The sequence below is a fragment of the Danio aesculapii genome, chromosome 16 (assembly GCF_903798145.1).
Source record: "Danio aesculapii chromosome 16, fDanAes4.1, whole genome shotgun sequence".
Classification (NCBI taxonomy): Eukaryota; Metazoa; Chordata; class Actinopteri; order Cypriniformes; family Danionidae; genus Danio; species Danio aesculapii.
This window is the reverse complement of record NC_079450.1, coordinates 33,446,450-33,473,874: the sequence shown is the minus strand read 5'-3', so window position 1 is coordinate 33,473,874 and position 27,425 is coordinate 33,446,450. Positions and strand designations below refer to the sequence as shown.

Below are 27,425 nucleotides of genomic sequence, written 5' to 3'. Positions count from 1 at the left end.
TGCAATAGCCTAGTGGTTAGCGCGCTGACATATGGTGCAGTAGCACTTCAGGGCGTCCCGAGTTCGAATCCCGGCTCGTGGACATTTCCCGTCCCTACCCTCCCCTCTCTCTCCCACTTCGCTTCCTGTCTGTAAAACTGTCCTATCTGCTTAATAAAGGCCAAAAATAAATCTTTAAATAAATAATTCAATGTATATGAACCCTGTACTTTTGTAGGAGAATAGCTCAATATTGTAATGCAATTTTCAAAAGTAACTTTCCCCAACACTTTTGTGTCCAAAGAAGAGAATTTATAGCAGTTGTCAGCGTAAATACTATAAAAGCCTAATAGCATATGTATTTCATCGTCTTCAAGATGCCACAAAGCTTACCATTTGACACACACTTTCCTTTTTGACACAAGAAAAGGCAGGACAACGGCGTTAATGAAACTAATTTATTTAAATATAACACACAACACACATTAATTCAAGCATCACAAACCACTCGTATTTACTACAAAAATATTATCATTATTATTAATACAAAAAAATAAAGAATGTTACATGCTAATATGAAGCATTTCTGAGAAATTCACAAGGTTAAAGTTCACACAACATGAAAATATACACACAGCCATTTACAAATGTGAAGGTGGACAAACATGGTAATGAAATGCATAGTTCAACACCCCCGTCTGAAAGTATAAATAATCTCTAACCCGCTGCAGTTTAGTGACTGCTGAAAATGGCTGACTGGTTGAGTGCGCACTGGAGAACAGAGGTCACGCTAGTCTGAACTGGTCACTCAGTGCTGGACAAGTGTTACATTCTTGGAGACTTATGAAACGCTTTTAAAAGGCCCCTTTGTTTTTCAAGGAAGTGAGTCTGGATTCTCTCTGCTGCGTGGCTTTTGGTCGAGAAAGGTATAAATATTTGTTGCAGTTCTCTGTTTTAGCTTGAGTGTGTGTATGTGTTGACTCACTGTCTCTGCTTCTGTTCTTTCAGCAGTTCAGTTATCAGTTATTATTAGTGATAAAGGAGGAGCACTGCTGGGCTTCTGGACTCTTGCAATGAGAGACCAAATGCTTTGTATATTTCAGTAGACACAGAACCATGGAAAATATTACCTCACCTCAATTTAGATTTAACAAAAAGAAGATATTATTAAAATGCGTTAATCCTTCATTCTTTACTTCACATTCCTTAAAATAAGATATTAATACATGCTATTTTCCATAATTCAATTGAAATATTCAGCTGTTGAAATAGACAGAAATTATTTTTATTCTATTGTTGTATTGTATACCTGTAAAATAGTTTCATATTTTAGCTTTTGAAATAATAGTAACAACAACAATAATAATAATAATTCCAAAAAAAGTTTTTTATATTTATACAAAAGTCTTTTTAATTTATTTGATTCACTTCAATGGATTAAAACCTGTTTGTATTAAAGAAACTAATGGGGTTGAATAAAATAAAGTCTTTTAATATATTTAATTTACTTAAACAGATTTTAATCCATTAGAATTCTCAAAATTAATTGGTTTGAATGAAGTATTTTAATATATGAAGTATTTAAATATATTTAATTTACTTTAATGGATTAAAATCTGTTTGAATTCTCGAAATTAATTGGTTTGAATGAAGTATTTTAATATATTAAATTTACTTTAATATATTAAAATCTGTTTGAATTAAAGAAACTAATGGGGTTGAATAAAGTATTTTAATATATTTAATTTACTTTAATGGATTAAAATCTGTTTGAATTCTCAATTAATTGGTTTGAATGAAGTCTTAATATATTTTATTTACTTTAATATATTAAAATCAGTTTGAATTAAAGAAACTAATGGGGTTGAATAAAATAAAGTCTTTTAATATATTTAATTTACTTTAATGGATTAAAACCTGTTTGAATTAAAGAAACTAATTGGTTTGAATGAAGTATTTTAATATATTTTATTTACTTCAACGGATTAAAATCTGTTTGAATTAAAGAAACTAATGGGGTTGAATAAAATAAAGTCTTTTAATATATTTAATTTACTTTAATGGATTAAAACCTGTTTGAATTAAAGAAACTAATTGGTTTGAATGAAGTATTTTAATATATTTTATTTACTTCAACGGATTAAAATCGGTTTGAATTAAAGAAAGTAATGGGTTTGAATAAAGTAGTCTTAATTTATTTTATTTACATCAAAGGATTAAAATCTGAATTCTTCAAAACCATTCGTTTCTATTAAATATTTTGTCATTTTTTTAAATATACTTCAGAGAGTTCGAGTGTACTACTAACGGGTTTGAATAAATAAATTTATTTTATTGACTTTCATTGATTAAAATGAATTATAGAAACTAATGAGTGTGATTAAAGATATAAAACAATGTTTTGTATTTTTTAATACTTCAACATATCTACAATCAATTTAAATTATAGAAACGCTTTTGAATAAAATCATTAATTTATTGATTTCATATATTTCAACAAATTAAAATCAATTTGAATTATAGAAATTAATAGGTGTGAATAAAATAAAACATTTTAAAATAGTTTTTTTATTTGCTTATTTATTTCAACAGATTCAAATCCATTTGAATTACAGAAACTAACACCTATAAAATAAATAAACACAATTCCAGTACTACGCTTGCTCTAATTTACCCAGATTTTCACCTGTGATTTGTATCAGAGAAAAAGCCCCCTTCAGTCCACTTAGCCGAGCAAATCCCGAGATGATCAAGATTATGAGAGATAAAGAAAGCTCAATGAGGGTGTTTAACGTTACAATCTGTCCATTACTGCTGAGTAAAAGACATCGTTTTCAGAGGGCCAGCCTCAAATAAATACCTCCAACTTCATCTAGCTTCACAATAATGACTAAAATGACTTCTTCAATCTGTTTTTCTTCATATGTTCACTTTAACAGTCCCGCATTCAGAGTTCGAGCCTAAAACAGTAACAGACCTCTGCATTATGAGAAGTGAAGGCCTTCAGACAGTAAAGCGCTGGGTTTAGTTTTTTCACGATTTAATTTCGATGACTTTGATGAAGGGCAGACTCTTGTTGCTTTGGCTGGATGGTCTGAGAGGTTTGCTGTAAAATAAACCACAGGATTTGACTTAATGGGTGTTCTTGTATGTCCGTTATCAAGTGCACTGGACTATTTGCATGAAAACATTTGCGTGCAGCTATCAGGACTGTTCGCATGTCTTACCTGTAGACGATCTGCGCATTGCCGTCTGATGGCAGGAATGAATTTGACCTTTGGCTCCCCAGGTAATAATCCATCTGGTCACGCATTTGTTTGTTCTGTTTGAGCAAAGCACATTCACAGGTCACACGTCACGTACAGATAAAAGGTGATTAATTACTTGTAAGCAGTACAATGAGTTTTATTTATCTTGCGACTGCATTTTCAGTTCTATATTGGTTGCTTTTAGTGAAACACACACACACAGGACAAGCAATAAGAACGACGTGTTCAAATGACAAACATTTTTGGTATTTTTTTATTTATTATGCACTTATTAGTAAGACATTATTAAGCTTATTTAAAAGTGAAATTATATTTGATAATTTCTTATTAATTAATACTGTAAATTGCAAAGATAAGATTTTTTTTTACTTAGAATGTTCACGCTAAAACATGGAGAGGATGACTTTTTCTTTAAAGCTACAACTGGACAAATACCTGCAATATTGGGAGAAATGGATTGTACTTATGCCTTTACACCAGGGGTCACCAAACTTGTTCCTGGAGGGCTGGTGTCCTGCAGATTTTAGCTCCAACCCTAATCAAACACACCTGAACAAGCTAATCAAGGCCTTACTAGGTATATTTGAAACACCCAGGCAGCTGTGTTGAGGCAAGTTGGAGCTAAACCCTGCAGGGACACCGGCCCTCCTGGACCGAGATTGGTGACCCCTGCTTTACACAGTGTAAACTGATCTTTATATGTATTTGTTAATGTGACCTGTAGGGAAATATGTGACCAGTCAACTGTTCATTTAACTTCCGATATGTTATTGTATTTTTTATTATTTTATTTTATTAATTCTTCTTTTTCTTCCCCTTTTTCTTCTTTAAAAAAGAGAAATAAAAAAGTATTAAAGGAAAGAATGTTCATGCTTCAAAGAATATATCAATATATTCCATTTTTTTATGAGGAGACATAATTGATTTGCATGCAAACACAAAGAGAATCTTAATAACAACGTATCTCATTGGATCTTGAGATGCTCAAACTGGCCACATGATGTGCAAGAATAAACCTTATTGGTTCTTAAGTGTCAAGCAAGCATGGTTGACCTTCTGTTGATGTTTTTAGACAATCGTTTTGCATCAATCGATTGGCAAACCACTTTTTCAATAAACCACTTGATTCATATGAATTATTTTTTTCTCTTTAGGAAAGTTTTGAAGCATCAACATTTTGGGTGAAGAGACAGAAATGCCTCAAAACCAAAATTATTCAGAGGAATCAGAGCCAGAATCATTGTAAATTTTAAATCCCATTAACACCAGAATTCTAATGGTACTGTATTGGTCATACTGTACTGTATTTATTTATAATTCCAACCTTCTGTTGAGATTTAAAAATTAAGCTTTGAATGTCCGGCATCATAATTTATAAAAAAAACCTTTTTGATTTGTAATGTAGCCTATTATTGTGTATGTGTTACAATAGTGTTCCCTAAGGTAAGCGGGTGGGCAGTTTTGAAAGATTTTCACCACAGTCAAAATGTTGGTTTTTAATATTTTAAATATTTTTATGTTATGTTTTATCAGAAAGCTATGTAAGCAGAACAGTCTCTAGGCGACATGTGTCACGCATATTCAAAAGTAGTAGAGGCAGTGAAATGAATGCTGTCAATCTGACTGTTATGACCATTCAAGGTACAAAGACTCTGAACTCTAGTGTGTTTTTTCATTGTAATTAAATAACAACGTTAGAATGAAATATACACACTTTTAGGAAAGATCAGAGTACTATTTATCTTATTCTCCGCGTACTGTCGGGCAAAGCCATTTCAATCTTTTTTTTTTTTTTATAATAATTTTTTCTGGCTTTTCACCTTTAATGGAGAAGGCAGTATAGAGTAATGACAGGAAAGTGTGGGGAGCAGAGAGAGGGGAAGCATTGGCATAAGACCACAAGGCGGGAGTTGAACTCTGGTCGCCATTAGCACCGGAGTGCATGTGTTGACGCACTAACCACTATACCACTGGCGCCGACGCCATTTGAATCTTTTTGGCTCAAGACTTCCGGTCTTATTCACTTCCATTCATTTTTAGAGGTTAAAACAGCTTGTTATGCTGCTTGATGTTGCAAACTGATATTTTCTTATCATATTATTCTACTTGATCTGTATAGTCATACAAACACATGTTTTTAGAGCAAGTAGTTTAACTGTTTTCTGCCATTTATTATTCCTAGTCATTTCTCCTATAGGAAACCTAATCGGAAGTCAAAACAATCGCTAAAACGAGCGCATGTCCGCAGTTAAGAATAAGGTCAATAGTATATAGGATTTATTTTAACAAAGCCAATAAATTACCAAATTTAAAAACAGTCAAAATGGCTGCCTCTATAATTAAAATGTGTGTTTGTCCATGTAAACTGACCTCAGCCTCCAGCATGGCCACCTTTTCCTCCAGCTCTCTGATGGCTCGGTCTCTCTCCTGAATCACCATGCGTGAGTTTTGAAGCTAGATGACAGAAATAATAAAAAGCTTGAGTTAAACAAAGCAATTGAGTGTAACATGACCAGTCCATATGAATTAACATGCATTTTCTTCAGTCCAATTACAAGTATGGGACAATAAATAAATGTGTAAATGCTGTCTAAAACTGTCTAAACGATTTGAGCTTTCAAACCTTTGGTCACATTCAGTAGTCAAAACTGCAGTCTATTGGATTGCTTTTGTTGATGTACAGTAGATGCGTGCCTACTGACCAAACATGAGATTGTGTTGGGATATGTTCTGAGAAATGATATGTAGTATTTCCTGTATTAAATGCAGACCCTGACCTGAGGCAGCGGAAGAGAAGGCTTTAGCATACAAGCTAATTTTCACCGTTTTTTTTGCGTGTTCTTGGAGCTTTTCTATGATTACAATTTAACCACTAAAGACACGTTTTCACATGTTTTTGTTTCCTTTTCTCAACTTTTAATATCTCTGATTGTTGTTGTCTATAGAGGATGAGAGAGCTCCTGGATTTCATCTAAATATCTTAATTTGTGTCCTTTAGATCAGTGTTTCCCAACCCTGTTCCCGAAGGCACACCAACAGCACACATTTTCAACCTCTCCCTAATCAAACACACCTGAATCAACTTATCATAACACCAGAAGAGACTCCAACACCTGAAGTTAATGGGTCAGAAAAGGGAGACATCCAAAATATGTACTGTTGGTGTGCCTCCAGGAACAGGGTTGGGAAACACTGTTTTAGATGAACAAAGGTCTCTGGGGTTTAATATGACATGAGGGTGAATAATTTTTCATTTTCTTTTTGGCTTAGTCCCTTTATTAATCCGTGGTCGCCACAGAGGAATGAACCGCCAACTTATCCAGCATATGTTTTACCCATACACACTCATTCACACACATCCACTACGGACAATTTAGCCTACCCAATTCACCTATACAACATGTCTTTGGACTTGTGGGTGAAACCGGAGCACCGGGTGAACATACAAACTCAACACAGAAACGCCAACTGACCCAGCTGGGGGGTGAATATTTAATAACGGAATTTTCGTTTTTGAGTGAATTTATTCTATAATATGAGACAGAAACAGATCCACATGAGAATAGTTTGATGAAAATGCAAATTAGCTCCAGATGGAACAGATGTTTGTGTTTGTACTCATTTACCTGCTCAATCATCTGCCGCATTTTTCTCTGTTGACTCTTCAGCATATCATCCAAGTGGTGAATCTTCTCTTTCAGAATGGCATTGTCCTTTTCCAGCTCTTCTAGCCTGTTGAATGACAAAGTCAGTGTGAACAGCATCGCCTAAATATTCAGCATTAATAAAAAGGCACTGTAATCAGTCAGTTCCTTACCTCTGTGTCCCGACGTGACCCTCGTCTCTGAGTTCTCTGAGCTGCAGGATTTCAGCTTCTCTGCTCATGAGCTGCTCCCTGAGACCCGAGCTCTCCTGCTCCATGCCGCTCATGAGACGCCGCAGGTCTTCAATCTGCTGGTCCTGCTGCTGTTTGCTCTGCTGGATCCTCTTCAGATGCTCACTCTGCTCCGACAGCTGCTGTTTATACTGACGCGCCTCCATCTGCCAGAACAGACACACAAGAAAACAACAATTACATCACAAGACACAAACGATGCATTTGTATTCAACTTGTAGAAATTGGAACGCTTGATTCTGATTGACCGATCAAAGGCTTTTGTGAACCAATTATATTATATGTCTATAAATCTCTAGTCTGGAGAATAAAAAAAATCGCTAAGTGTGGAATTTTTCTTTTGTTTTCTACATATTTCAAGAGTTCACACAGATATTGCTTGATGCTATTAGCAGGTTTGGTATGCTGTCCCGGGAGAGAACCCTGAGCTCGGAGATAATTGAACCCAGTGCTCCCGCCTGGTCAATAAGCATATAAGGGGTAGATCAGGTAGATCTCGAGAGCTCCCCCTGGTTAAGGGAGGAAAAGGAGGAGATGGGGTGGAAGGGGGCACTTTTCCAAAACAAATATAAGATAGTAGGGCGAATTTGGTCTATTTATTGTAAGCTTGAATCAATCTTATCGCTGATTACGGATGAGAGACCAGCTGTGATCAATCATATCACATGCTCCTCTCGAAATTAGTTTGTAAAAATTCACAAAGTTGAAGACAAAATGAGCAGCTCTCCAGTGAAAGTTTTATTCTTATTTAAATAAGTGTTGTTTAACAGAGCAAGTACATTTTTCCACAGTATTTCCTATAAAATTTTTCTTTTGGACATATTTTTTCCTACAGATTGCCTACAGAACAAACCGCTGTTGTCCAATGACTTAACTTGGCTAGCTAACCCAGCAAACCTAGTTAAGCCTTTATATAGAAGAATAGCTATCATATGCTGTCATTAAGGTAAAGACTAAAACATTTTGTTATTATAAATTGCTTATTAAAACTATTATGTTGAAAATGAGTTGAAAAAAGATTCTCACCTTTAAACAGATTTGAGAACTTGGGAAATATTGGAAAGACAATGAAGATTTCACATGCAGGAGGGCTAATATTTTGTCTTCATCTCTATATATCTACAGTTATGCTAGAATAAATCTAATTCTGTCAAATAATGTTTGTAAATATCGATTTTTTAACGGCCAACAAGTTACTTGATTTAAATTACTCAAACAATTTATTGATGTTTTTGATAAGAAAATTGACATCTCTACATTTTCATTAAAGCACCTGTTTGTTTGTTTTTTGTGTATTTATTTTAACATTCTTTTTTGTTTGATGAAAAAACTTCATAGAATAGATGATAATTCTGTATTTAAAAGCTTTAAGACCCGAATTATGTTCCAAGATTCTGGAAAATGTAAAAGTATGTTTTCATAGTTCTTGAGGCTCTTATAAACGAGACCAAATTATACTCATAAAAATTCAGCATCCTTTAAGTATATAGATGTTGTCCATTTCAACGTTTAAATACAAAAAAAATACATGATTGCTGGTATAATCTTGAAATTTATTTTCAAAATCACAGATTAAGATTGTAATATTTTTACTTTTGAGGTTTTTGTCGTATAGATTGTACCTTGTTTATAACAAATCTTCTTCATCACTCAATATAATGTCCACATTTGAGATATTTCCATCTGCTATATGCTCAAGAACTTGTAAGATCTGTATATTCTGCATATAAAATTTTCGCAATGAAGTTTCGCAAATGAATTAGTACATCGAAAGTTTTTAATATAAAAAAGTTCAGCTTTACTGGAGATTTATTTTGAGTAACAGATTTTGAACATCCTAATGGACAGATATTTGAAAAAATCCTGATCTACAGCTTGCAGTGTTACAAAAGATTTTAAACTTTAATTAGTAAGTGCTTTTTTTTAATATAAAATCTATGAAATATTGGCAAACATATCAATTAATCTAAATAAAAACATTGTTAATGTGGCTTACGTCTGTGTCTGGAGTGGTGATGTTGTGCTGCTTTTCAGTGCAGTGGATTTTTTTCTAATAACAACATGCAACACGAGTCTTACCGCCATTTGATTGTCCACTCTCATGAATTGCAGGCATTTAATTAGATCAACTGCTCAGGAAACACAAAAACATGGGCTGACATGATGTCCTTTGTTATGGACAAAAAGTCCAAAGGGGTTAATAAGTGTTTTGTTTGTTTGGTGGGAGAAAATGTAAAATAAGCCCCTTAAAGGTGTATTTACTGTACATGTATTTTATGGGCAGACTGTAGTTGTGAACGCTTGATTATTTTTATTATACTACAGAAGAAGCTGAGAAAGACTCAATATTCAATATATCACAGTATCATTTTGACAACAGCTGTTTGCCTAATACTGAAATCTCTGACATATAAAACGCAACGAGTAGGCGATTACGAAACTGAGCATCATGCTGAAGGAATGTGTGTTTTCACCCCTGCACACACTGTTCCTCCTGAACCTGGATCCGACCCAGTTGGCGAGAGTGAACGTCTGCTACTGCAGCAGCACAGCTCACATTCACCTTCACTAACAATGAACGCTCTGTGTGAACATCCTGAAAACTTACCAGCAGTTTCTCTCTTTCCTCCTGGTGTTTCTTCTCGGCCTCTTGAAGCTGAGCGTACAGACGTTTGCTGGCCTCCCTCATCTTCTCTTTCTCTTGCTCATCCATACTCTCCTGAAGAAAGTAAGAGAGACAGAATAATGTGAACTGTGTTAGTGAAAGGAGGGTGGAATTTTGTTACAGTCAGGTTTGTTTTATGAGGAAAAGATACAATTTCTCATTTTGGAGTTTGTATCAAACTAAATACCTTATTGTTTTTGCATAAAATGACAAAAAAAGCTGTATAATAGACCAAGCGATCATATATATAATATATATATATAATATACATATATATCGAGTCTAAAAAAGTTTTAAAAATGTCTTTAAATCTTTAAAATGTCTTCTAAACATGCCTGACAATTTTTATTTATTCATTTGAATTATTATGTAAAGCATAAAACAATAAAACAGATGTTGTAATTAAAATAATAAATAAATAAATAAATAAATAAATAAATAAATAAATAAATAAATAAATAAATAAATAAATAAATAAATAAATTCTATGGTCAAAATTATTAGCCTTCATAAGAATGTTTTTTTTTTTTTTCAAAATTTTCCTGATTGGCTACAGAGCAAACCTGTCCAATGACATGCCTAATTAATCTAACATGTCTAGTTAACCTAGTTAAGCACTATAAGATTATAAAATATAAGTATAAATTAATACTAATACCTTTACAAATATATTAAATACTATCATCATGGCAAAAATGAAATAGACAAACAAACTTCCTGACAAATGTAGCGGTTTGCACTGTGATCTTAAAGTAGTCTTTAGTTTTTTTAAATATTTAAAATGTCTTCTAAATATGCCTGATCATTTTTTATTTATTAAAATTACTATACAAAACATAAAACAGTTTTCTGTTTTTATTCATTTCTAGGTCAAAATTATTAGCCTCCTTAAGAATGTATTTTTTATTTATTTTCCTGATTAGCGACAGAACAAACCTATCCAATGATTTGCCTAATTAATCTAACTTGCCTAGTTAACCCTGTAACCTAGTTAAGCACTTTAAGTATCTTGCAAAATAATTAGAAAAATATTATGAAAAAATATGTGATTAGAATTTTGTTATTGATACTTATTTTATCAAACTAAACATTTAATAGGGCTATATATATATATATATATATATATATATATATATATATATATACTGTATATATACTGTATATATATATATATATATGTATATATGTATATAAATGTTTGTTGTACTGACTGATACAGTTAGTGAGTGTCTTTTGGAAATAATAGTTAAAACTGGTTCATCATTACATATTCATTACAAGAACAACTCTAGGCTCGTGTCAACATACAGAAAAGATGTACAGTTCTCAGCATAAATGAAAAAAATTAGCATAAAATTTCTCAGATTTCATTTCTCTGTGAAATGAACGGAATGAACCGCCAACTTATCAAGCAAATGTTTTACGCAGTTGATGCTTTTCAAGCCACAACCCATCACTGGGAATCACCCACACACTCTTGCATTTACACACATACACTTCGGACAATTTATCTTATTCATTTCACCTATAGCACATGTCTTTGGACTGTGTGGGAAACCAGAGCACCCGGAGAAAACCCACGCGAACACGGGGAGAACATGCAAACTCCACACAGAAACACCAACTGACCCAGCTTGAACCAGCGACCTTCTTGCTGTGAGGGGATTGTGCTACCCACTGCGCCATCGTGACGCCAAATTAAAATATGTAAGTAATAATAAGTAATGTGCAGTATATATTTTTCTAAATAAATATGAAATAAAACACTAAAAGACACTTTTACTTCTGAATGTGGGTATAATAGTATGATGTTCAACGTTTGTTATACTGACTGATGCATTTAGTGAGTGTCTTTTGGAAATTATAGTTAAAACTGGTACATCATTTCATATTCATTACAAGAAAAACTCTAGGCTTGTGTAAACATACAGAAAAGATGTACAGTACTCAGCATAAATGAAAAAAATTAGCATTAAATTTCTCAGATTTCATTTCTCTGTGAATATGGGTAATATATATTAGTGCATTTGAACAAAACAGATTTATTAAACAGATATATTTATTAAAATTACATTTAAGTCAGAACATATTTAGAAATGGAAAGATAATACATTTAAATTCATGCAAAATATTGCAAAAAAAAAAATCAAACTACAACATTTCAACAAAATTGTATATATTTTTTGTTTCTCTTGATTTTTCCTCTTTTTTATATTTATTTAATATTTTTCTATTACATGTACATTTGGGTGTACTAATTTTTGAACCATTTTTGTAAGTTATTTTATTAGATAAGCTCCAGATTTGGCTTCAGTACTGACTAATCTAATGTATATGCACAAAAATAACAATAATGTAAAGCTTCCTGTTTAAAATATGAATTTAAATGAGAGATTAGTGAGGGGTGTACTCATATATGCTGAGCACTGTCTCACACATCAACTCCTTTTTGTCTTTAACCCACATCTGTCTTTCATTAGTTACGCAATTTAATGGTTTCAGCAATAAAAAAAAATCCGAACAAATAGTACTGAACTGCAAACCAAATCATCATCACTCAAACATAATATACGTCCTCCCAAATGTTTTCCACTGAAACAAACCCACATTTCTCCCAGGGGCTATTTTTGTATCTGTGTACAATGTACATTTCAGAAACAGGGGGAGGGATTTCAGTATGTGCGTCACTAGGGTGTGTGCTCTAACAGTAAAATACTGACGTGTGTTGTCACAACTCAAGTTTTTCCACCCATACTCCAACTCTAACTACACACACACACACACACACATCCTGCTGGGAGGCTAATCCACACTATTCAATCCTTCGAAAGAATGTGCTGCTGCCGTGTTTTGGTTCATCAGGCCACAAAAGACGAGAATGTGCGGAATGTGGGCATCGTTATAAACCTGTTGATCAAATAGCATCGATAATAAAGGCCTGTGGATAATTATTAGAGGTGGAATAACGTGTTGTCCTGGGCTGTGTGCTTTTGTGTGGTTTCTTGGATAACACAAACACTGATGGGTGTTTACAGCTGCAGGTTTTGCTATCAGAGTGTGAGGTTGGTAATATGGGTGTGAATAAGCTGTTGGCTGAATGACAGATGAAGAAACAATTATGACCTAAAGGACAGATTTTTTTTTTGGCATGGAATATTATGTAACTTTACATGATGCAAAGCATGCTCAGCGTTTGGATGATATCTGAAGTGGTTATTGCTTGTTTTTATACATTTTAATAGAAAATTCAGCATGTGTTTGTGTGAGGGGTTATGTTTACGAGAATATATCTCTATTTTCTATTAGAATTAGGGATTGGCATAGATACAGTATTGATAGGGTTATTTAAAAATGTTTAATAACTAAAGTTATGACTAATTTTAGCACGATTATTACAAGTGTATATTTGTCAAATTAATATACTACAGTATTTTGTCAAAATAGACAAATCAATAAAAAAATCTGCTAAAATCTGTGTTTTTAAATGCGACAAATGAATTTAGACATTGAAATATTACAATTTGAATATGTATATTAAATCAGAGTTTTACTAAATTATTAGACTTTAACGATTTAAAGAAATCAAAGTTATAAATTTAAAACATTCATTTTCATTCAGGGGTCACCACAGCGGAATGAACCGCCAACTTATCCAGCACATGTTTTACGCAGTGGATGCTCTTCCAGCCGCAACCCATCACTGGGAATCACCCACACACTCTTGCATTCACACACATACACTTCGGACAATTTAGCTTATTCAATTCACCTATAGCTTATGTCTTTGGACTGTGGGGGAAACCGGAGCACCCGGAGGCAAACACGGGAAGAACATGCAAACTACACACAGAAACGCCAACTGACCCAGCCGGGGCTTGAACCAGCGACCTTCTTGCTGTGAGGCCAAATTAAAATATGTAAGTAATAATAAGTAATGTGCATTATATATTTTTCTAAATAAATATAAAATAAAACACTAAAAGACACTTTTGCTTCTGAAAGTGGGTATAATAGTATGATGTTCAGCATAAAAAACTGCTTATTAATTCATATATTTGCTAAGGATTACATTTAACGCTATTCAAATATATGTTATTTTTAGGTTTTGATGATGGCAAATATAATCTGAATGCAAAACTGTGGCGAAATTACCATAATAATTTATTTACAAAGTAAAATAAAGACACTAAAAGCTAAAATCAATTAATTAAAATGCCCCGAGTCAATTTATGTATAATAATATTTTAATGATGTGTATGCAAACATGTCTATTTATTTATTCATTCATTCATTTCCTTCAGCTTAGTCCCTTTATTCATCAGGGGCCACCGCAGCGGAATGAACTGTCAACTTATCCAGCATATGTTTTACGCAGCGGATGCTCTTCCAGCTGCACCCCAGTACAGGGAAACATCCATACACACTCAGACACACTCATACACTATGGTCAATTTAGTTTATTCGATTCATCTATAACGCATGTCTTTTGACTGTGAGGGAAACTGGAGCACCCAGAGGAAACTCAGATGAACACGTGGAGAGCACGCAAACTCCACACAGAAATGCCAACTGACCCAGCTGGGATTCAAACCAGCGACCTTCTTGCTGTGAGGTGAGGTGTATTTAGTGATATTGCTGATGTTTGCTTACAAAGTGACCTCTAGCTGTGCTCCTTCGTATCTGCTCTCACTTCTGCAGATATATGTGCCCTCCAGAAACTTGCGTTCTGTGAATGAACGTCGCCTCGTTGTTCCATCCCAAAGAGGGAAGAAATCACTTTCCCGAACTCTCACATTCAATCTGCCCAGTTGGTGGAATGAACTCCCTAACTACATCAGAACAGCCGAGTCACTTGCTGTCTTCAAGAAACGACTAAAAACGCAACTGTTTAGTCTCCACTTTTCCTCCTAATCTGCAATTGCCTCTCTGGCTATACCACTAACTGAGCCCTCTTTCTCTCTCTCTCTCTCTCTCTCTAAAAAAAAAAAAAAAAAAAAAAAATTCTACTAATGTTTTGCTTCTTAGACTTTTACACGCCTGAAACTTGTCTATAGCGCTTGTTCACTGCTGCTCTTATAGTTGTGTAAATTGCTTCCTTGTCCTCATTTGTAAGTCGCTTTGGATAAAAGCGTCTGCTAAATGACTAAATGTAAATGTAAATGTAAATATAAAAAAGTGCAAAAAAGCAACATGCACTATTAAATGTAACAAACTGTAAATCTCTTACCTGTCTCTCTAAACCATTCAGGCTCTGTGTCAGTGCTGAATGAGTACCATTGACTTTTCTGGCACCAGATAACACCAGCTAGGGGTGAGAAACGAGGAATTAGCAAACACATTACGATTAATCTCTCTCAGAAGAACAACATACTGTATCTGTGCTGTTTTTTTTGTCTCACCTTATGTTCGGCTCTGTGACTTTTAGCTGCCATCTGCTCTCTGAGGCTCTTCAGACAGTATCTCACCTGCACACAGTACAACATTGTTAATGCACATCTCCTGAAAACATCCACATACAGAAAAGTGGGGAAATGATACTGAAGATGCGCTCTGACCTCCTGTATTTGTGAAACCTCCTCTGAGAGCATCTTTAGACTCTGTTGGTGTCTGGCTTGTGCCTCTTTGCGGTCCTCCAGATATACCTGACAAATAAAGCCGAAGATCATAAGCACTTAAACACTGATTTTAACAAAAGCCTGAATGAAATGTGTAATGATTTTATAAATTAGTCCAGTTCTGCCAAGTCGTAAGGGTACATAACTGATTAAATGCTGGCTTACCTAATCAAATAACACAAAATAGTTGTTTGTTTGTTTGTTTAATAGTAAGAAAGAAAAATCCTACATTTAGTAAGTAAGAAATTATAATATGCTGGCTAGTTTTCAGTTGTGTGTCTCTATTGTTTGGTGGATGGTAAATGAAGGAGCTATCAATCTGATTGCTTGGTTGGTCTGAAAATGTTATGCACACTGTAAAATTTAACTCAGATTTTTCACTCTTTACTTATAAAAAATCCCTATTTTTATTTTATGTCCTTTAAAATTGTGCTTTATTTTGTAGGTAGGCTCTGAGGTCTGCTTCACCAGTTCCGTCTAGTGTGTTTTAACTACTGTACAAACTCAGAGAATCAGTTTATTGTTGTTTCACAGTACACCACGGCTTCTAAATGTAAATGATCTGTCAGTCAAATGTGAGGACACACCCACCTTGATGACCTCACCCTGATCGTCAGACGGCTTGATCAAATCAGACTTCAGCGGCTTCCTCTCATAAGTTGGTTGTATCAAAGCAAATGCTCTGCCGACTGGCTGAAATTAAATGAAGAATACATATTAAGCTCATATTAAGCTGATGTGTTAAAACTTTCAATGATATCTGAAACTTTAAATAGTCCTGTAGTCTTCATTTGATGGAATTCATACTGTAAAAGCTGCCAGTTTCGCTTTCTCAGAAAGCACCTTTAAATTCGCAAGTCTTTTCAGAAGACAAGGGCCTCTTTCTGAACAAGTATAAATAACTGACACACAAAGGGCAGAAGGAAACCCCTAAAGAGCAGGAATGGACGTAGATGTGGGAGAAAGGGACTTGGAAAGTTATGCAATTTCAGGAATCTGAAACAATGAGGCTCTGGTCCTACAAAAACGTCTTTTGGAACAAAGCCACATGCTCCTTATGTTTATAAAGCTCTGGCAGACACACAGACAGAAACTGTCTATGTGTGTGTGTGTGTGTGTGCGTGTGTGTGTGTGTGTGTGTGTGTGTGCGTGTGTGTGTGTGTATGTGTTATTCCAATCAATCTGTGCTTATTCCACAGAATCACTATCAGATCATAACCACTAATAACCAGGTCATACCCTACATTAGAGATAAAGGAGTAACTTGTATTTGGTATAAAATAAAACACATTTTATAACATAAATATAAGTCAGTCAGGCTATAATCAACAAAACAAAACATGCAAAAATGTATCAATTGTCAAAATGAAAAAGGAATGAAAAATATCTTCTATAAAATGTAAATATATATATATATATATATATATATATATATATATATATATATATATATATATATATATATATATATATATATATATATATATATATATATATCAATATATTGATATAGTATATATTTAATATACTATATATATAATATATAGTTAAGTCAGGCTACAAACCATAAAAACACTGCAATTACAATTAATCAAAATATGCTAAATAATATCTATCATTATATTAATATATGTGTAAATATTACATTTAATTTATATGTAAATACATATAAATGGATAAATAAAGTTTAGTGAGGCTACAAACCAAAAGCATCCACTATAGTATCTGATGTGATACAAAACTGTTTTACATTGAATGTAAATAAATCAAAACACAAACACATATACAAGTAAAGTAAGGCTAGATAATACTAGTCTCTTGGTTTTTACATTCTGGTCAAATTAAACTGGTTATAAACATTGAACCTCATTCATCCATTACATTTACATTTATGGAAATATATATTTACATTTTGAAATATTAAAAAAATTAAATTAGATGCCTAAATCTGCCAAATGCCTGACAAAAAAGTGAACCTGTATGTACCAGACTTTACCTTGTCTGTGACAGGCTGCTGCTGCTGTTGCTGGTTCTGCTCGTGGAGAGTCAGCCTGAGCGTCCTGTGGCCGTTCTGCAAATCGAAATGTACGAATGTGAGTGAGGGATGCAACAAAGAGACCGTTATAGAAAACCAATGGGTGGGAGCTGAGTGGATGAGGGGAACATGTGGGGAGGAGAAACTGAGTAATGCCCCTCTGAGGGAAAGAGACTGACTGGAGGCCAGTGGCCCATTAAAGTCTGTGGTTACTCAATGTGAAAGGGGGAAAAAAACGAAAGCGAAAGGCATTTACGAACCAGTCCCAAGCGTATACACAGTAAGTCAGATTTGATTTGTTCCTCAGCTTCTGGAAAATTCTTGAGCCTTGTGGGCTTTGCCAAAACTTTGTGTTTGAATGTAAATTTGAATCGTCACAAAGATAGAGGCGGAACACCACAAATCTAAACGGCACAATGTGCTCCAGTGCCGGACGGAATATCACCATGACAACACAGACTTCCATCAACAACATAAACTGTGCCTGCTGGACACAGGAAGAGACAAAGCAGAGACTGTAAAGCTCTGGTAACAACACAAACACAGATATACAGCATACTGTATGATAACATCCACATGACCAAATTAAGATATAATGAAATTCACTTGTCAGAATCACTTTATATGGCATAATCTGATTAAAATGTAAAAAAAAAAAAAATTTTATTATTTTTTTATTAATAATTATTTTATTATTTTTATTTATTTTTATTATTATTATTATTTTTTTTTAACTATTGAGCAATTCCATCGTTATGGATGTGACATTTACAGTAAAAACTCAAAACATAAATTCACATAGAAAGTTTATATTAACATTATATTGAAATTTCTGTTTATATTTTCCAGAACAACTGACCACAGAGTTAAGGGACCAGAAAAATATCAATCTGTAAACATGTTTTATATCCTAAATGAGGAAAATAAAACATGCGTTATCGATGTGACCAAAAACGTCTGCGAGTTTACAGCACAACCCACCAAAAGAAACAATGCTAATCAAAAAGAGTTGACTCTATATATAACAAACATTATTCATTTGAATTGTTTTAATATTTTTTCATTTATGAGGAAAAAGTGTTGTTATTGATGTGACATCTCTCCATTATGGATGTGACCGATGTGACATTGCCACTTCTGTGACTTTGGTAAATCAAATATAATAGTTTGAAAACATTTCTTAGTGTTTCTAAAGTACAGTAAAATACTTTCTTACACAAAGAAACTTAGAAACAGGTTCCGTATTTAGGTGAAAACTTAATTTATTTCATTGCAAGGTTGACATTTGCATGAAACTGCTCTATTTATAATTTTGCTTGTCTAAAAAATGTTTTTTAACTGCTGATTACATTTGTTCCAAACTTAAAATATGTCAATATATAGAACATTTTAATGAATAATAAAACAAAACATTTCAGCATTTTTTCAGATATATTTATTTAATTTAACATAACACAATACCAATGTTAAAACTTCTAAAGGGGTTAAGCAATCAACATTTGGTGGAATAACCGCCAAATTCACTAATTCAACAATTTAATCACAACAAATAAAACACTTTTTATTCTGACCAACTGTAATTATAAGATTTTTAAAAATATATATTTTTATTGAAATATTTAAAATATGAAAGAAGTTTTATCAGACCTTTGTTTATTTATATATAGAGAGAGAGACAGAGACCATTTCCATTCATTTATTCATTCATTTTCTTTTCGGCTTAGTCCCTTTATTAATCCAGGGTCGCCACAGCGGAATGAGCCGCCAACTAATCCAGCACATGTTTTACGTGGCGGATGCCCTACCAGCCGCAACCAATCACTGGGGAAACACCCATACACACTCACTCACACTCATACACTACGGACAATTTAGCCTTCCCAATTCACCTGTACCGCATGTCTTTGGACTGTGAGGGAAACCGGAGCACCTGGAGGAAACCCACACGAATGCAGGGAGAACATGCAAACTCCACACAGAAACGCCAACTGACCAAGCCAAGGCTCAAACCAGCAACCTTCTTGCTGTGAGTCGACAGCACTACCTACTGCGCCACTGCGTCGCCCTAGAGACCATTTTGAGGGATGTAAACAATAACGGTTGTAACGTATTTCCTGTTTTACATTTTTAATTTCCATAGCTTTCGAGAACCAAAAAAGTCTGCATATTGATAAATATGGTTATGATATCTATTTAATGTTAAGTTATGATTGAATTGCCTCTTAATATGGTTATGAAATAGTTTGACAACAAGCAGGAAAAGTTCATGGGCCAATAACATGACCACATTGAACTGGTGTATATACAGTATATATAATAATTATTTTTTAGGGGGGTTTCACCTTTAATTAGAAAGCACAGTGGAGGATACAGACAGGAAATTATTGAGAACAGCGAGAGAAGAAGGGTCAGCAAAAAGACCTCAAGTCTGGAATCAAACTCAGGTGGCCGTGAGCACATGGTGCTATATGTCAGCACACTTCACCACTAGGCTATTGGTGCCAACAGTTTTATCAGAACTTTAAGTACAAACATTATCATTTAACTCAAATCAATACATCATAAATGCAGAGAAAGTTTTTTTTCATGAATGTACAACATTGAAGAGTGGACCAATCAAACCAACTGCAAATGTGCATGTGAGTGTGTGTTTGTGTTCATTCAGAACTCTAGAAGAGTCTAAAAGCAGTCAGTGTGAGTCAATATGGGTCCTAAAGGATTGTTTATGTGCGTCAGACAGCGAGCATAAACTGTGACATATTTATTAAATATGTGTGAGACGGGTCTAAACGGACTGTGAAAATGTCCCTGGTCATTACTGGGGTGAAGATCAAGTGCCTAAAAAGCCAGAGCAAAGGTGAGAGGGAACATTACACATTCACATGCGACACATTCCAGTCGTGCTCCAATAGATTGGAGGTGATTTATGTTTACTGTCATTAGAGCAGCTATTATGTAAGAATTTACCATAGAAGGCAACAGACTGATGACAAGGAGTATTAAAAAGAAAAAGAGTCGGTGATGTGTACAGTCAGTGATAATGCGTTATAATGGGAGGATGACTGTTACAGTCAAATTGACTTCATGTATAAATAAAAGGCTAAAGTGAGTTCACAATAATAGTACAAAAATACCAGGATGAAACCGTAATAATGAGACAGAATATGAAATACAATAAGTTGCATGTTATTATTGAAGGTCAAAGAAAATTATATGACATTATGTGATTAAGTAATCAAGTATATTTCTATATATCTATATATCTATATATCTATATATCTATATATATATATATATATATATATATATATATATATATATATATATATATATATATATATATATATAAATATATATTTTTATTAATTTAAGCTAACGTTTAATACTATTATTACATGCTTGTCATTTTGTTATTTGTAGAATGATATATAGAATAATGCGTATGTATATATGATCATTTTTATTTATTTGAATTGATTTTGACTTTGATCACCGGGTTCTAAATCAGTGTCTGACACTCAAGAAGAGGCTACAGCTTTATCAGACACTATGTTTACCCTGAACATATGGTCTAATTTATAACCATATCATATCAAGGGAACAAAATGACTGTGTGCTGTCAGATGCCAGTGGCATTCTTTGCAGCTGACCAGTCTTTCTTCTCAAGTTAGAATCTGCCTTCATGATAAAAGAAGCTTCTAGAACACAGAAACAACAACAGCAAGAACTGCACTGCAGAGTTAAACAATACAACAGTGAAACAATAAAAAAAAGTAAATAAAAAAGAAGCCACGCGTTCTGATAAAAATACATTTACAAAAGTGATTTCATTTACAAAACATAAACATTTAATTTTAAAAAGTGTCTAATGTATTTCATGAAATTTGTTTCAAAATATGGGTGAAATAATGTTCCAAAGTGCAAAACTGTCATTCAGATTTCAGTTAAAGCCATATATATATATATATATATATATATATATATATATATATATATATATATATATATATATATATATATATATAGTATATCAGAATTATTAGCCCCCCTTCAATTTTTTTTCTTTTTTAAAGATTTCCCAAGTGATGTTTAACAGAGCAAGAAAATTTTCACAGTATGTCTGATAATATTTTTTCTTCTGGAAAAAGTCTTATTTGTTATATTTTGGCTAGAATAAGAGCATTCTTTAATTTTCTAAAAACCATTTCAAACCAAAATTATTAACCCGTTTAAGCTATTTTTTTTCCGAACAAGTCTACAGAACAAACCATCAATATACAATAACTTGCCTAATTACCCTACCCTGCCTAGTTAACCTAATTAACCTAGTTAAGTCTTTAAATGTCACTTTAAGCTGTATAGAAGTGTCTTGAAAAGTATCTAGTCAAATATTATTTACTGTCATCATGGCAAAGACAAAATAAATCAGTTATTAGAAATGAGTTATTAAAACTATTATGTTTAGAAATGTGTTGAAAAAATCTGACTTCAACTATATCATATATAAACTGCAGCCTATACATCATATGTACAATTAATACAGTATACTGACAGTATTCATGTAGCCAGCTAAATGCCAGATGTACAGACTTCAGTCAAAGTCCAGCTGTTACACAATACAGATACTCTGTACAACAGTATACAGTATATAGGCTATTATCAAATAGTGACATACATGCTTTATCACAAAATGATGCTGCAGAGTACATATGGACATGCTGTAAATGAAAATGACCTTAGATAGCTAAACTATACAACAAACTAATCCTAACATGATGCTATTTTCAGCAAACTACCACCAAAACACACTCTGAAATCAACATGTTTGGTCAAAACATTTCATGTAAAGCTGGAAGTTACAATACACACTATTGAACTACATGCCATCAACAGGGATTTCAAGACTAGTCTAGTGGTGCAAGTTTGCAACCGTAACCTGTCTGAGTCGAAAGATCTATTATAATTGTATACCACTTACTAAATCAGACAAAACACACAGCCACACCTCAACCCACCAGACCAAAACAACACATTTATCGTAATCCCATAAGCAAGACAAAACAATTATGACACCATCAGGAAAACGAACAAAGCAAAAGAAACACAGCCGAACATTCAGTAGACAAAACGACGACAAAGAAAAAACTACAAAAGTTTGTTTAGGACTCTAAACTCCATCTATAAAGCATTATATATATTATATTTACCTTATAAAATCTACAGGTTCAATGGTTTGGACGTCCTGTGACTGTGTCTGAATCGCGTGTTTCCATAGAAGGCAAAGCTGTGTTTAGAGTCAAGCCAAGTTCAACACCACACCTCAACCCAAGAGACTAACAAAAGCACGCAACACACACCTGCAAAATGAGACGCAGCCCACAAAAAACAATTATCACGCCTGTAATGGAAAAGGAATACTTTGTGGAAAAAAAAAGTTTTCTAGAGGCATCAGAACAACAAGCCATTATTAATTACACAAGAGTGTAACATATCAAAACTTTCCAATGGACACATATATTGTACTGTAACACACACACATAAAGCCTCTGGCTGAACAAATACTGCCACACAGGAATGAATTGTATTCATAGATTATATAAGCAGCATAAGATTTTCATATTCAAGTACCAAGGAACTAGAAAAAGAGGCGGTGGCATGGAGGTGTGGAAAACAAACATGCGATTAATAACAGATGCACAGACAGATTGAGCGTAGTGGTGTGAGTTCATTAAAAATCAAACCAGGTCAGGGTGAAACCTGATCGCAGGTGTGAGGTACAAAGAGAAGAGCTTCAAGAGACAGACGGGGCGGCAGGAAAAGAGAGGGAAAAGAGAGAGATTTTTGAAAGACGTGACGAGACTGTCATTGGATCCATGCCTCTGAACCCCTCAAAGAGACGAACAAAAGACTCGGCTAATCACACAAGCGTTTCTTTCCTCGGAAAAGATGTAAAGGTCACGCTAGAAATCTGAATAGCTGCTGGAAACCTGAGACTGTACACTGACAATGCCGACTTCCTAGATTAATTGTGGCATGTTAGACAAGAAAACAAATGTGTTTATTAAGTATAGAAAAGGTTTTAAAAAAGACAATGACTGAATGAGTGAATAAAATATATAAATATATATTTGTTAAAAAAATATGGAAATATGTTCATAATTGTTAATGTTGTCTTGCAATATCAAGGGTATTTGCATATACTGTTGCCACAAAGTCCATTGACACATTTGGGGCAAAATATTTATGCTGTATATAATTTATATTCAGTGCTCAGCAAAATTGAGTACACCCTATTTTGAAAATGAACGTTTTTATCCATTTCTCAGTCAATATAGGCAATACATTTTGGTCCATTTGAACAAAACTGATTCGATTTCAAAACGTGATTCGGATCATGTTTTGAAACAGAAATGTAATCCATTTAAAATCAAGCAAAATATACCAGAAAATATATATAAACTGCAAAATCTCCACAAAATTTTAGATATAATTTGCTTCTCTTGATGTTTCCTGTTTTTTTACGTTTATGTTTAATATTTGTCCCTGACAAATAAATTTTGGTGTACTAGTTTTTGGACTGTTATCATAAATTATTTTGTTAGATGAGCTCCAGATTTGGCTTGAGTACTGAATAGTAATGCAAAAATTAATGCATATTCACAAATATAATACAGTATAGCTTAGAAAATATTTATAAGGGGGTACTTATGCTGTATATACTGAGAACTGTATACATAGTATAAACCAAAAGTTAACATATTAAAATGTCATCATTTGTTTTATTCTATAAAGGTCTGATAACAAAAAAGAAAAATAAATATTGTTATTTAGAGTTTTTTTCCTTTTTCTATAAATCACAACTGGTTAGAATATATATATTTTTTATTTGCTGTGGCTGAAAACTAAATTTTACTCAAACAGATAACTATAAATCATTAATCCAGAGATAATAAGATTAATAATAATAATAATAATAATAATAATAATAATAATAATAATAAAGCATTTAAAATTCTTATACACAAATGAGTTTACGCAGTGATCACTTGTAAATACTACCCTAACTTAATAATCATTTGTGTACTGTACAATAACTTCCAAGACTTGACACGACAAGCTGAATCATGAGGACATTTTACCACAGCATTCTGTGTAACTGCTCAAGGCAACACGACTGAGCCAAATTTCATGTTGTGTACATATTTATTGCTACTGTTCACTGTGTACTGTATATCACGCAACGATAATTATCATAGACACACAGAGCTAATGCTTATCATGCTCCCTGCTTCTTAATGAGAACTTGATGAGGGAGGCAAGACCTTTCCTTTCACAGACGCCACATAAACACAAGTTAAATATTTGTTGTTTGACTCGGAATTTCATGTCACAAGTGAAAGAGGTATTGATTGAAGGAGCGGTGAATGAGCAAGTAAATGGAGGACAGAGAAAGTAAACATACATACAGTACACAGCAGGTTGAACAAAGGGTTTTTTTTGTGAAGCTGATTTAAAAAATGGGAAACGCCTTGTATACAGTAACCTGAGGTCATCTGACAAAACTTGGAAAACAAATTAGCTACAACACTAGTCTATTTTTTTTTTTTAAAGAATTTTACTTCACATTAAAAAAATAGGATTATTTTAACTTTCTTGCTTTTTCTTCTCCAACACATTTTGAAACAACAAGAGTGAAAAATGAAAGCTAATTTTTTTCACTCTACTTAATTGCATGAAATCATTAAAAGTCATTTAAAAAGGAAACATGTGACTCTAAGAATGCAACTCATACTGTAGGTCTTTGACCTTGCAATGCTTGATGGGTCCATTAAAAAGCTTCCTGTTGAAAAAAGACTCAATGTTCTGTTTTCATATTTGCAAATAAAATTCATGCAAAAGAGTAGGCTTAACATACAATACGGTGCTTTATCACATCAGACCTGTTAAATTCCTAAGTCAGTCTGAATGGCCATTATATTAAAAAAGGAAGGAAACCTGCCACAATCAAGCAAATGCTTGAGCCCTGTCTAACTTCCTACTCCTTTGGCCAGTTTGCATGCAAAATGCAGACCTTTCTGTTATATAGATTATATCGTGTGGTGCAAATAGGCTATAAAACCAGTAAGCGCACTAGGCTGCCCAGCAACGATCATCGATATGACAAACTGGATGGAAAGATCAAGTTAATAATCATCTAACTCGACATAAAAACTCTTTATATACAGTATACTGGTGAATTGGCAGGCACAACTACAGCTGGTATTTGGCTTAACTACCCCCTGTGCAAGCAGAATTGCCTCTCACGGGTTATTAGCGAAACCAAATATCTAGTAAGTGACATTAAACCTGATTAAGCATCTGCTGTGAACAGAGAAGGGCGAGTGGTAAAGGAGGTTTAGCGCAGCTTGTCACTTCTGTTAATCTATTTTTAAAAATACATTTAGATGACCTGCTTTCACAAACTTAAATTTGATGATAGCCTATGAATGGATGATTGAAGGACTGAACCAAGCAGTAGATAATTTCCTAATCTGGAATGCAGAGCACATTTAATATTTTACCAGGCAGAAATACGTTACAGAGGATCAAAGTTCTCTTTTATGAGCATGGTGGGAAAATGACCCAAAAACCTAATTGTGGTAAGAATTGAGGTAAAGTTGGTTTTATATTCACACATTCATTCATTTTTGAACAGTGATAACTTGTGAAATGGTCCGTTTTGTGTTTACCATGCTACTTTGAAGATTTGATCTGAAATTGCATGCAGGTATGACTGTGAACAATGGTGTACTTTGATAGTTGGCTGTTAATTTGATTTCCCTATTTAGAATTTGCAAAGAACACTTTGAAATTATATTATTACGGAAAAAGTCTTAACATGCGAATATCAAACCAACTTTACCCCAATCTGGCAAGATGTGTAATTTTAATAAATACTAGTTCTTATTCAGTATACGGTAACACTTTACAGTGCCCCAGTTACAAATGTGCTTACTAATGTAAATTATGTATAATTACAAGAAATATCCAGTTCTATATGTTATTTTTAAATGAATACTAAATACTTAAATTATAAATTACACTTTAAAACACAGTACAACCATCTTCCTGTAGTCCACTACGAATATTAACCAATGATTTATGACAAACAGAACAAAACAAATCAAACAAAACACTTGGTTATTGTGGTAAAAAAAAAACAACCTCAAAACTCATGATTTTGCTACTCTAGAGTTTAACCTTGATATTTGTGGATATACAAATAATAACAATAAAAAATAAATAAACAAGCACCAGAAAACAAGCTGTCTACACTTTTACCACAATAAAGCCATGGTGGGGTGGTAGTGAGGTGTAGCATGTATCTGTTTGGTTTATATATAACTATTTAGACTTGAAGAGAAAAAATATGGTCAGCAAATCATCCTTTTCTTGATAGATATTGAATAAAGAGTGAATAAATTGCTACATACCAGTCTGTCATCCATTCGGATTTCATCAAATGTGCACATACTCCCCATTCGATTCATTTTAGCGTTTCTTGATTAAAAAGTTAAATAAGTTAAATAAGAGCAGCAGAAGCTGAATGTCCCTCTGCGCGCGCGGAGTGTTTTGTTGTGTTGTCCGATACGCTGAATAATAAATAGGCTCGGTGCTGCTTTCACCGCAAGCTGAACGGTTTTGATAGACACTCCCCTCCCTCTCCTCCTTCACCTCCCTCCCTTCTCGCAGGTTTCACGGGTCGTTGTAACGCGTCACAGTGTGAAATCTGTCGTGTGACTTCATTTCTTCGGCATGTCTTTCCGTTTGTTTCGCCTCAGCCCGCGGGGGACCGCAGCATGTTGATGTGTTTCACCTGAGAGACACGATCTCATCCCACTATCCCGAGGTTACGGAAATTAAGTAATACAAACAGACAGAATATGTGTAGAAAGCTAGGCTTGGCAGTTTTTTTTTCAGAATAGCT

At 33.7% G+C, this 27,425-nt stretch overlaps 1 protein-coding gene across 1 annotated transcript; it reads right to left on the bottom strand.

Moving 5' to 3' along the window:
• Window positions 1–423: 423 nt before the first annotated feature.
• On the bottom strand, window positions 424–27,100 carry tuft1a (tuftelin 1a). Its single transcript, XM_056474886.1, has 12 exons — window positions 26,932–27,100; window positions 17,420–17,494; window positions 16,015–16,116; window positions 15,364–15,450; window positions 15,208–15,273; window positions 15,036–15,113; window positions 9,752–9,862; window positions 7,066–7,289; window positions 6,875–6,980; window positions 5,619–5,702; window positions 3,207–3,301; window positions 424–3,085 (listed from the first exon to the last, which is right to left on the bottom strand). The coding sequence occupies exons 1-12, from the start codon at window positions 26,986–26,988 to the stop codon at window positions 3,013–3,015; spliced, it is 1,158 nt and encodes a 385-aa protein (XP_056330861.1). The 5' UTR covers window positions 26,989–27,100; the 3' UTR covers window positions 424–3,012.
• Between the last annotated feature and the right edge of the window lie 325 nt (window positions 27,101–27,425).

Coding starts and splice junctions, on each gene's coding strand:
- tuft1a (XM_056474886.1), bottom strand. CDS start 26,988: ATGAATCGAATGGGGAGTATGTGCACATTTGATGAAATCCGAATGGAT. Junction 15,114..15,207: donor GTCACAGAGCCGAACATAAG/GTGAGACAAAAA, acceptor TCTCACCCCTAG/CTGGTGTTATCTGGTGCCAG. Junction 3,302..5,618: donor TGGCCATGCTGGAGGCTGAG/GTCAGTTTACAT, acceptor TTGCTCAAACAG/AACAAACAAATGCGTGACCA.